Source organism: Phalaenopsis equestris, unplaced genomic scaffold, assembly GCF_001263595.1.
Source record: "Phalaenopsis equestris unplaced genomic scaffold, ASM126359v1 Scaffold000002, whole genome shotgun sequence".
Classification (NCBI taxonomy): domain Eukaryota; kingdom Viridiplantae; phylum Streptophyta; class Magnoliopsida; order Asparagales; family Orchidaceae; genus Phalaenopsis; species Phalaenopsis equestris.
In genome coordinates this window covers 64922674-64935114 of record NW_018164444.1, presented here as the reverse complement: position 1 = coordinate 64935114, position 12441 = coordinate 64922674, and the positions used below count along the sequence as shown (strand labels likewise).

At 32.4% G+C, this 12441-nt stretch overlaps 1 protein-coding gene across 6 annotated transcripts in view; it reads right to left on the bottom strand.

Annotated features, from left to right (window-relative positions):
* LOC110017866 overlaps positions 1 to 7247 on the bottom strand; it is a 15631-nt gene extending 8384 nt beyond the window's left edge. For 5 of the 6 annotated variants that reach the window (XM_020715010.1, XM_020715013.1, XM_020715012.1 and 2 more), the window contains exons 1-2: positions 7130 to 7247; positions 1643 to 1737 (exon numbers count right to left, since the gene is read on the bottom strand). In XM_020715010.1, coding sequence (XP_020570669.1) covers positions 1643 to 1737; positions 7130 to 7159 — 125 coding nt within the window. In that variant the 5' untranslated portion in view covers positions 7160 to 7247. The remainder of the gene's footprint in view (positions 1 to 1642; positions 1738 to 7129) is intronic. The other variant, XM_020715015.1, reaches the window with a different exon arrangement.
* Between the last annotated feature and the right edge of the window lie 5194 nt (positions 7248 to 12441).

Genomic DNA, 12441 nt, shown 5'->3' with positions numbered 1-12441 from the left:
TGAACCGATTCAACATTGATCTAGAGGGTCCAATCGGACTAGGGTGGGCTAGAGTTGCTACCAAAGGGAGGGGCCTCCGCCGAGCTATCTACTAATACAAATATGTTCTTTTTGTTGAATAGGGTAAGCTTTTACTGAGTTTTCCATCAGAAAAATCGTTGATATCCCTCTTCTCCCTTTTAGGGTTGTATCCGATGACAGGTGGTGCCCCGGTTGTATCATGCTTCAAAGTGATTGTTAACTCCTTGCATTTTCCTCCCCTTTCTCTTTCAACCTGCTTGCTGTCGCTTTACAAACCCGACCCCCCATGCCACTGTCACCTTCTTGCATTGTTCCAGTGCAAGTTGTCATCCCTACTGCAGTGTGCAAGTGTTTTTGCCACTCATCCTGCTCGCTTCCTTGCTTCCACCTCACTTCCCTCGCCCTAACCTCACAGCCAACCTCTCCCCGCTCCTTATCAGTGTCACCATTACCCTTCTTGCATCATTCTAGTCGGTCGCGGCATCTCCCAAACCACCTCTTCGTTGTACCAACAGCTACTATGCCTCCGCCCTAGTAGAATATTTGTGTTTGTTGTGTTTTCTTCCCTGTTTTGAGTTCTGATTGTAACATCTATTGCTTTTGCATAATAAAATATAATTTATATCAGATTTGGGATAATTTTGGTATCACATAGTCCCTTCAACAGGGCTTGGAAGCAATCATCAAATCCACAAATGTCATACTCTCCACTAATTCTATGTCTACAATAATAAAAATGAGAAATTTACGTACCTAGCAAACAATTCTTATGTAATTACAAATCTCACACCTAAACTTTCATATTTACATACATAGTATTTTGGTGTTAAACCAATACATTAAAAGGTGTATTTCACTTTAAAAAATAGTAATAGTGCTATTATTCTGATATTAAATATTTGAGTGCTATGTGTTTAAAACCAGAAGTTCGGGTGTAAGATATGTAAAAACACTAGAATTAAGTGCTTTGTATATAAATGCTTCAAATAAAAATGGTACTGGGCGAGCAAAAATGACTTGCCCCAAATATCTGAATTTCTTAATTCCATCTGATTATTCACCTTTTTTTTAATATAAAAATAAATGTTTATGTCGAGGTGTTTTCAAGAGTTTTTGTTTGAGCGCAGATGTGTCAATTGTGGGTAGGCGGGTTCTGAGGGTTAGGGTTTGTGAGGATTTCCCCTGAAGGATATGTGGCAGACTTACACTGCCCAAATAATGCCATCCAGTAACAGCCCTTTGTAAACGTAATAAATGTTAGGGAAAATTACATACATAGCACTATAAACATTGTGATTTACAAATCAGCATCCCAAGTGATTTTCTGAACTTTTGAACCAATGCATTTATGCATGCCACGATCAAACCATTGGGAATTTTTTGATAAAATGATATCTATGAGTTGGGGTTTTATCATGAATTTGGAAATTTTGAGTAATCATTTGAAATATGGATGAAAGAGGGTGCTAATTTTGTAAATAATAATGTTTCGAGCTATGTATGTAATTGCATACTTACTAGGCTTTTATCATCACAGTTAGCCTTACCTCAACATACTGGCGTACCACTATGTTTTCTGCTTGATAAACTATAAATGTAGTTTTGGTACAAAAGTACTGACCTAGTGTAAAGAAACAAACGATTTATGTCAGCTTCAAATTGAAGATGCCTTGGATCTCGAGCAAACTTTGGGCTCTTAGCTAGAGTAATGGCTACCTATTAATGCAGTAAAAAATAAAAGAAATTAATAAGAAATATATCAAATAGAAAACATAATAACTTTAAACTAATCTAGGGCAAGAAATTCATAATTATCCATTAGGATATTTTCATTTCAAACTGATAAAAGCAAAACAACGCTAAATAAATATTATAATATCATAAATCCTCATTCTTCATTCATTTCTACCACATGTTACATGAAGTTTAATCCTATTCCATGCAAATCCATTCGCGCAAATTCTATTCATGTTACCTTTGGTCTACCACATTTTTCTATTAATCCACTGATGCTAATTTTCTCTATCCATTTTATTAGTGTTCTATCATTAATTGTGCATATCAAAACCATTTACATCTACTTTCACTTATCTTCAATAGATGCTACTCGGACTAACCCTTTAAGTTAATTATTTCTTAATCTACCCTCCTTCGTTTTGTAACACATTCATTTTTAAGTTTTCACGTTGCCCTAATCTGTTCTTCTTTTGTTTTATCATTTGCTGGCTTCCGCAGTTGATTGTTTGCCATCACTCGTAGGATCATATGATAGTTGTATGCTCACATATTTGTTTAATTGAACATCCAATTCTCGATCAAAAACATTTATCTCATTAACGTAGTTTACTCCATGCTCGACTATAAAATCATCAATAGCCAATTTGATAAAGAAAATTTTGTTTGGACTCCAGATGTAGCACTATATGCGAACTCCAATAATATGCCGCCACGTGTGCTACACGTAGGTTATTTCGGGGTTATTGAAGTAGAACCGCGAAAGGTTATTTTTAGGTTATTGAAGAAGAACTCGTATCTTCCACTTCAATAACCCAAAAATAATTTCTGCGGTTCCACATCAATGACCTCGAAATAACACCGCGGAGGTTATTTCTAGGTTATTTCTGAATTATTTCTGAGTTATTAAAGAGAAACCATATATTGCAATTCAATAACCCCGAAATAACTCATAAATATCTTAGAAATATCATACACGGTGTTATTTCTGAGTTATTGAATAGAACCCACCGCGGAAATTATTCTGGAGTTATTTCTGGGTTATTGCAGAGTCTGCAGTTCCACTTTAATATTTTTTAGGTTGGCCCGATATAAGAAGCAAGACGATAAATTACTGGGATTCTGCACGTAGAGCTACGTTTGGAGTCCGGACAGAAAATTTTTCGCATATTGATATCGTCTTCTTCAATGAGATATGCAAAAATAAATTGCCCGAAAGAAGTGGCTCCAATGTCAATTGTTGTTGTATATGTGGAAATCATTTCTTTAAAATCAAATTATTTTATGTTCTTCTATAAAAATCAATCATAGTTAAATTTTAATGCAAGATCAACTACTTAAAAAATAATTAATACAATAATACATCAAAATGATCTTTTCATATATCCTTAGTTGCAATTGTGATATCCAAATTCTCATCCCAACCCCATTTATTAACAAATATAACACCCTAAAGTCGCTCTTCATATTTTTAAAGAGTCATCGATGCTACCTAAATTTATGTGGTACCTAACTATTTGTTAATGTCTGGACTACAAAAACCTATTATCCTAACTCAATCTATCATTTGACATATTTTCACATTGAAATTATTCCAAAAACAACTCCACAAGGACAACATTATGTCCATTTGAAAATTTGGATGTTCTAGTTGCATTTTTTGTTTGTATGATGAGAATGAAGATATTTTAATGACATGACTTTGAGTTGGAACTGTAGCGTTGCACCATCTTCTTTTTAGAAATTTCTTCATGATCGCAAGAGAATCAACGATGACAAAGTTAATCTCATAGGACAATAAGAAATATATCCACTTAAAAATAATGAGTTAATGGAGAAGTAATAAAATATTATTTTATATTTTTCCTTAAATGAGATGCATATTTGATCAACGATTTATTTCTGCTCAATATCTATTATTTTATAATCAATTGTATTATTATGTTTTCAATAGTAGAGTAATTATCAATGCACATAACTTCTTCAGATTTAATCATATTTAATTAGGTCAATTTTAAAATTTTATAAATCTAAGTTTATATACATATAGATATTATTTTATACGATATACTAAAAAAAGTAGTAATTAATTTAATTGATATATATATATATATATGGTGAAAGTCTCTCGGTCGAGGATTCGATCCCTGCGTAGGTTTGAATTGCACACCTTTATGGAAGAGGGGTACACCCCTCGATGAGACTATGGGATTAATCGGCGAACAACCTTTTTTAAATATATAATATATAGGATTACAAAAATTTACTCACTTCAAAAATAAAATTTAATTTTTAAGAACATTTGAAAACTGAATTAATGAACCAAATTAAAGAGTAAGAAAATAAATAAATGTATAAATTCATCCATGCCACATTTTTTTTTATTATAGATCTCGTAAGCCAAAGCTACACATACACCAACGTTCCTATGACATGTAAACTTGCAGAACTTATAGAAGAAGTATAAATGTCTCTTCCTCCAGGCTTTAACTTTACAGCCTCCAAAGGATAAGTGCGCAGACTGCGAAAGTAACTCTATGTGCTAAAGCAGTCCCCAAAGGTCTAGTTCAGCAAGTTCACAAAGGTGCTCAAGGGTCATGGTTTTACTCGGGCTCAATAAGGTCGCATTCTCTTCTTCTGGCATTCCTTAATAGCCAGATAGCTATCTTTATTGTTTATGTTAATAATATTATTCTTACAGGTAACGATCTCCCAGTACTAGAGTCCTTGAAAGACATTCTTGCTAAATCCTTTGACATGAATGGCTTGGGATCTCTCTAGTATTTCTTAGGCATGGAAATGGCTCGATCATCTCGGGCGTTTGCTTATCTCAACGTAAATGTGTGATTGATCTTTTGCCAGGGAACAACATTCTTCTATGCAAATCAATGACTGTCCCTATGGGTCCCAATGAAAATTATCTGGCATTCCCAATGTTGTGTCTTTCAACAAATCTCACTACCAGCGCCTTGTGAGGAAACTCATATAACCCGTCCAAACTCGCCCTGACATATGTCACATAATTGGTATAATGAGTTAATTCATGCATGATCCTATGAACACCATCTCCAAGTTGTCCATCGGATTATCCACTACTTAAAAGGCACACTAGACTCAAGTTTACTTCTATCTCATCACACATCTCGGTCTTTGTTGTTTATATAGATATGGATTGGGTCAGGTTGTTTCATGATCGATGTTTCATCTCAGGATATTACTCATTTGTATAAGAAAATATTGTCACATGAAAAAGCAATAAAACAGTCTGCGGTTGCTCAAAGCATTGTTGAAGCTAAATTCTGGTCCTGTCCTTAATGATTTATGAAGTCCTCTGGTTACGCATCATGCTCCGTGAACTTCATATACCAACCTCCGTCCTGCTGCAGCTATTTTGTGATAATAAAGTTGTCATCGGCATTGCTCGCGGTCTAGTCCAGCATGATCGTACCGAACATGTGGAGATTGGCAAACAGTTCATTAAGCAAAAGATTGAGCTCGGGAAAATTTGTGTTCCTTTTGTGTCATCCAGCGATCAACTAACGAATATCCTCACCAAGAATCTTTCCAGTACATAGTTTGATGACTTCATATCCAAGTTGAACATAATTAATATCTGAGCTTCAACTTGAGGGAGAGTATTAAATTTATAACAACAATCAAATCTCTAGTCGTTATTATCATTATTTCTTTCTTATTAGTTTTTATTTACTCATTATATATTTTCTATTTGCTTTATTTTGTTTTTATTTATTTTCTTTGTTGTGTCAATTGTAATTGGGATTAAATGCCCTTCCTTCTATCAATGAAATTATATTGCTTCATGCCAAATCTCAACACTTTTATATCGAGGCAAAATTTTATCTTCTCTGGCTCTATCAGGTCAGATCTTTCATGTTACCTTTTAAAATACTCATTTATATTGACATTTATATATTTTATTATTGATGACTACATTAAATTTATAATTTGAGACACAGAAGATAAGCTTTCAAAGTATGGGGATTAAGGTTTTTTAATTATAACCTGGTAGAAAAAAAAATAAAGATATTTCAAGTTATGTAATAGCTCCTAATTATTGTTCCATTCTTTTGACCAGATTTTGATAGCAATGCCAAGTTTTGAAATTCAACTTATTTTGCTTCCTTATTCCAGAACAAGTGATATACTCATCAAAAGCAATTGGTGTTGCAAACAAGTAGTGTTGTTTATTAGTATTCTTATGCTTGTATTTGAATAATTTATTATAGATTATACAGTTTTTGTTATTAGTAAGTGTTATCATGTTAGATCTAACATGTATGCGGATTAACTGTGTGCAATGAGCATCTACCTTCAGACTTAAATCATTCTAAGAGCATTTCTTTTTTATACATGTTATCTATTTGAAATATCTCATTAAATTTATTCTACTTTTATTTTTCTGTTTGCAGTTCTTGAAATATCATTATTTAATGCTCTTCCTGTACAACTTATTTGATATATTATAAGTAACAATATGATGCACATTTTTTGTTGAATTTGCATATTCACATCTTTTGTTTTTTCACTGATGATTCAACACAAGATGCTTAGAAGTGGAAGAGTTGCAAGCAACTTTAAAATAACATAGAATTTGTTATCATAAACACTTGACATTTAGATCCTATTTAAACCAACGTGCTTATACCTTGAAATAAGTTATCAAACAATTTAAACAGGTTTGATTTAAATTAACATCAACTATGTCAAACAGTTTTCAAGATTTAACAGCATCAAGATTTAATAAATTCAGATTTACCAGATTTAATAAATCCTAATTAAGTTAAATCTTACTTGCAGCCAAACAGCCCCTAAGAGTAACTCCCATTTTCCATATCAAGAAGCCCAGTTATCCTCACGAGTTACGATGACAGCCTACAGTTCTAGATATGTTGTGGGGGGCAAAGCATAGCTGACAAAATCTTAGGCCAAAGCTCAAAATTATCAAAATTTCTCTGAATCTTTTGTCTTTTATTCAAAGACAAAATACTCTAGCGTGCAATCTTTAGTATTCTTTAGTCCAAAATCTACCAACGAGATCAAAATCACTCGTAAAGTGCAGTCGAAAATGAATTTTATCCAGAAAAAAAAAACATGCATTAATGTTGAAATTTCTTCAAATAAGTTGGCCCGAATACAAGGGATTCAACACAGATTGACCAGAAAATTACACAGCTGAAATCAATTCATATCAAACAAAGAAGTCTAGAAATGTTGGTTAGGCTTCTTTCGGATAGATCCAATATGCACGCTAGAACCAAATAAAATTTTGGTCCCTTCGATAAATTGTGCAAAAATCAAACCCTAGAGCACCACATCTACGATGAGGAGAAAGAGGAGGAGAGAATATAGCTACCTCCTGGAACTTTCGGATGAGGAAGGCCATCCCGGGGTTTCTACTCCGTTGATTTTATCTCCTGTAGCTCAGCGGGTCGTGTAAATGCCGAAGATAAACTAAACCCTAAAACCCGAAATTTGGCTCCCTTTCACACCCGATCATATTTATTTAAATTAATAAATAAATTTTTAAAAAATATTTTTTTAAAACTATATTAGTAAATAAAAAAATTATATTTTTTAAAACTCGAAAATTTAACCAAATTTAAATATAGTTAAACTCATTTATTGATATTCACAAAAAATTTATTTATTATTCATTAAATAATTTATTAAATAATTTATTAAATACTTTATACTTATATAATATTTTATTTAAATAAAATTTAACTCACGATAAATTACTTCATATTATATTAAATACTAAATGATTTTAATATAATATCAGCATGAAATTACGCAGCTAAAAACTTCTTCAAATCGGGGTCAACTTTTTTCAAAAAAATATTCAAACAATTTTAAATTTTTTTATGAATTTATTAATATAATAAAATAAAAAACTTGATAATAAAAAAAATTAAATTTATAAAATTTGATCATTTATGTGGGGTTATATTTTTAATTATTAAAAAATCAAATAAAATAATCACACTTCAATGAACCCAATATTCAAATAAAAGTTTTATTTATTGACATATTTGTTTAATAAAATTATAAAATAAAATATGCATGAAACTTTTATTTTTAAGAAAATATTATTCAATTATTAAGATTAAAACTTTTTTTTAAAATGTGTCGATCATGTTGGGCTATTTAAAAATATGATTATTGATGCGTGCCAGAAAATTCGTGATGGTTGAGTAACAGATTATCTTCTTAGTGTTGTACGAAAGTACAGCACACACACACAGATGAAAGAGAAACAAGCGGTGATGACTCCAAAAGTTTTTACGTGAAAATCTCGTAAAGGGAAAAACCACGGGATCTGCCCTAGTTGCGAAAATTCACTATTAATTGATGTTTACAAAAATTCATTATCCCTCATATGAGAAAATGTAACTATATTTTTCATATTACAACGATAACTGACAACGTCTAGTTGGTGATAATCGATGACGATTAGCAGAGGTCGTCGACGGTCGGCGATGGTCTTCGACGGTCGGCAGTGGTCGACGACGGAGGTCGGCGGTGGTCGGTGGTCGACGACGATCAACTGTGATGCTGAACTGCAGCTTCTGCTCAAGGTCTCACGCTCCCTCTCCTGATTTTTGCCCCCACTCATGAGAGGGATGCGGATCATGAGAGGGATGGGGATCCATTTATAATGTTATGGGTACAATTAATGCAGGAATATGAATCATTTTGATCGGAAGGGAAGATCCGGAGAGCTTCCATCAATCATACGGCGTATAATGAACATTTGATTGTCTTAATGATGTTAGAATTGAGTGATCTTAAGTTGGTTGGATTCGTCTTGTCAAGCCGATCGATTCGAGTATAAACTTGTCATATTCATGTCATATTCGACAACCGTTTGACCTTGCAAATACGTCCGAAAATCGTCTAAGTGTGGTTCAATGACTTGATCTGGGCTTAATTTGACTTGAATTGGACTAGTTTTCATATTATTAGACCCGTCTCATCAAGCCGGTCAGTTTGACTATAAGTTTGTTGAAATCAGAACTCTGCAGAGCTCTGAATGACTTCTTATCAAGATTTGAATGTTTTATGTTTCAAATATTATCTCGAGATTCGTGTCGGATCATGAAAATTTGTTGGTGACGTATCAAATATGATGTTATAAAACATGCATGAACAAAATGGGTCTAAATATCTAATTCAGTTTAGATTTAAATTTTTATGATTTTTTTTAAAATAAATAAATATATGAAGATTCAATTAAAAATTAGGCTATGGATAAATCAAACATAAGTATTGTCTGATTTATTATAAATTAATAAAAAAATATACAGGTCTTAATAACCATTAAACCGGAGGATAAAAACTCAAACAACGATGAAATATAATTAAAATATAGAAAGTAATGTAATTTTGTTTTGTTATGAAAAATGAGTTTCAGTGTGATATAATAATTAGTTGTTTCATAAAATATTATTCAAATATAAAATGAATATTATATTAAGTTTAAAGATAAAACTATATTAAGAGCTCCTAGCATGTTCTTTGATAGACAAATGTCTTTGGTTTGATTAAGATGGGTCTCTTTTGCACGTATTATTTTAGATTATTCGCTTTTTAAAGGCTAAATTCTTTTTTTTTTTTCCCGAAAGTCCGAGTAGGAGAGAGAAAGTAGACGCTCCTCCCCCAAATCCACTCGTGTCAACATGTATACAAATCTAACATATGGGACGGATGTTGCTTTTTGAAGAAGCTGTGGGGTTGTTTCTCAACTGCTATCAGAAAACCGTTGCTGACTTAGGGTCCGTTTGGGGGCAGTTTATAAGTGCGGGGGGCGTTTTGAAAAACGCCGTCGTACTGTTTGGTTCGCGCGTTCCACCAGCTTATCTGAAACTGTGTTTGGGTTTTTATACTAAACGCAGGCCGCGGGTAGACCCCTGCAGTCGGCCCGCGGGCCGCGTTTCAGGATAAGCAGCTTATCCAGAAACGCACAAGCTGCCCCAAACAGACCCTTAGTCTGTATAATAATTGGATAGTTTTATGTATTGTAATTATTTTTTTATCAAAATAATAATAACTATGCTCTTATAGATGTAAATTAGTTAAATGACTGCGATCTTAAAAATAATTGTTGGTGAATAATAGAAACGTATTCAATAATTTATAGTCCAATCTTTCTTATACATCAATTAAGGCTTAAATTCATTTTTTTTAGAAGTCCAAGTAGGAGAGAGAAAGTGTACTCTCCTATATTAATTTTAAAAAAATGAAATATATATTTTCATGCTTAAGCAAAGTTACATATATGTAAATATATATAATTTAAAAAACTCTCCAATCAAAAATCAAATTCATTATCATCGAATGATGCATGATCTCGAACGAACTGTCTTGTAAATAGAACAATCATGTAAGTCCCACATGACTAGACTAACCATCATTCTCGTAGAGATCATAACAAACAATAACAAGCCTTCACTAAAGTTGTTGGTTCCTCTCACAAGATTTGATCAAGTTATTTGTGGGGTGACTAATTTTGATTAAATTGAATACTTAAAAAATATCATATCAAACATACAACATTATTCGCACTTGAAATAATCTATGCCCACAAGGATGTTACCTAAGTTATCTATTCTCGTGGTATTACCTAACAAAGCCATAGATATAACAATTACGATCAAACCTTTTTGATCAAGTTATTTGGCAATTCAACCCCAATTTATTCTATATTGGTCGCTAAGTTGTGAATCATGAAGAATATTTGACAGGACATTACAAAAAATAAATAAGGTCGACTTAAATTTGCCCCTTCTGGAAATATATACCCAAGGCCTATAAGGTTCATTTGGATGAAAAATACTATAACTACTCACAAAGATATTTTAGTCATGTTGGATTGAATATCTCCTCTAAGTAAGTAAACCATAAATCGACCATGAAAACTAAGGATGACGGGACCACAAAATCATGTCAACATCATTCCTTTCATCATTTTCTCTTGAACTCACACAAGAAATTTTCATTTATCACTCTAAATCTTATTTTGTTACTATTATACACTAATCAACAATTAAAACCCTAACGACTAACGTTAATCAAAACTAATCTCTCGTTATCGACAAGGTAATAACTATCAAAGCTTAAACTCATAAAAAACCTCAAATCTCATATCCAAAGCCCTAACAAAATTAGAGCAAAGTTTTTAGCCAATGTCTTATATTCTATAAAATCATCTAAATTTTATCAAAAAAATACTCTCATCAAAACTGACCAAGGCATGAATCTTCGTAGCCCGACCACACAGAATACAATTGCCATAAGATACTTCATTCGCATGCCGCTCCATCGAAGACCAATTGTCGAGCCACTCTTTTATTTTCCAATGCATTATGTCTTATAAAACATAAGTAGTGATTAACCCATCATTTAATATTGAGTTAGAACTAATCCTTTAGTTAGCTAAGGATACTTGCAATTAACTCTTAATAAATCATGCTTTGCAATCCACTAAATGTCTTAATGGCACGCAACCCACAACTATAACAACTCCTACAAGATTTTAAACCCCTCATCATTTTCTTATAAGTGCTTCTTTGCCCAACATAAATCATAAATAAACTCTTAACGGAATATTTCCCTACTCATGAAAATAACATAATTATATTCTATATTAAAAAATCATAATATATCATCAATAAATACCACCCCAAACCAAACCAATACATCACGTTAAAGGCACAACAACATCATTAATAGAATTAAAAGTACTCTAATTAATATTTATTTTTTTTAAAAAATAATATAAAATTGTATCCTTCTAGAACAAGCCTACTACGTACTAATACCATATGTAAGCACTGCATTAACTAATAAAAATAGACTAATTAAAGCTTAAACTAACCCCATTTGGCAGCACAACCACCTAAACTAACAAAAAAGGCAAGAAATAAAACTTCATAAAAAATTATGTGAAAATTTGCATGCATAACACCCAATTCTTATGTATTTACATATCCATCTCACGAGCAAATATTACATTCGGACTCCGGACGTAATTTGCGTTCAAAGTCTAATGGTGAGGCGCCACACGTGACGTCCTACTATTGAACTCTGGATGCATCCGGAGTCCTGATAAACTTTCATTTTTGCATGCACAACACTTCAGTTTCTTAAGTATAGGAATGAAAATATGTATTAAATTGATAACAAAACTGTCTGTTATGTAATATTAAGGATTCGAGTGTTACACGTGTAAATATGAAAGTTTAAGGGTGAGATATGTAAATACATGAGAGAATTGTGTGCTTATGTGCTTATGTAAAATAAAAGAGAGACTAAAGTTTTTGACTTTATAAATAGAGCTTGTGGGAAAAGCACAAGCAAGGCGAGTTTAGAGAATCTAGCAAACAAAGGGAGGCATGAAACATCATTAATATGCGTGAAACTTGCTTTTTTTTGTTCTAAAAATATTAATTTTTAATTAAGTGTGGTTTAGTTAGACTAGAATTGTTAACCTAGGAGGTTACGTTTGGTCATCCTCCGGTAACCACGTATTATCTCTTTCCCATCTTCTCTATATTTTCTTCTTCTCAACGCCCACAACTAACTCATCCTCCTGACGTCAACTAATAAATAATTATTATCTATTCATTTTTAGTAATATATATATATATATATATAAAGAGCTTA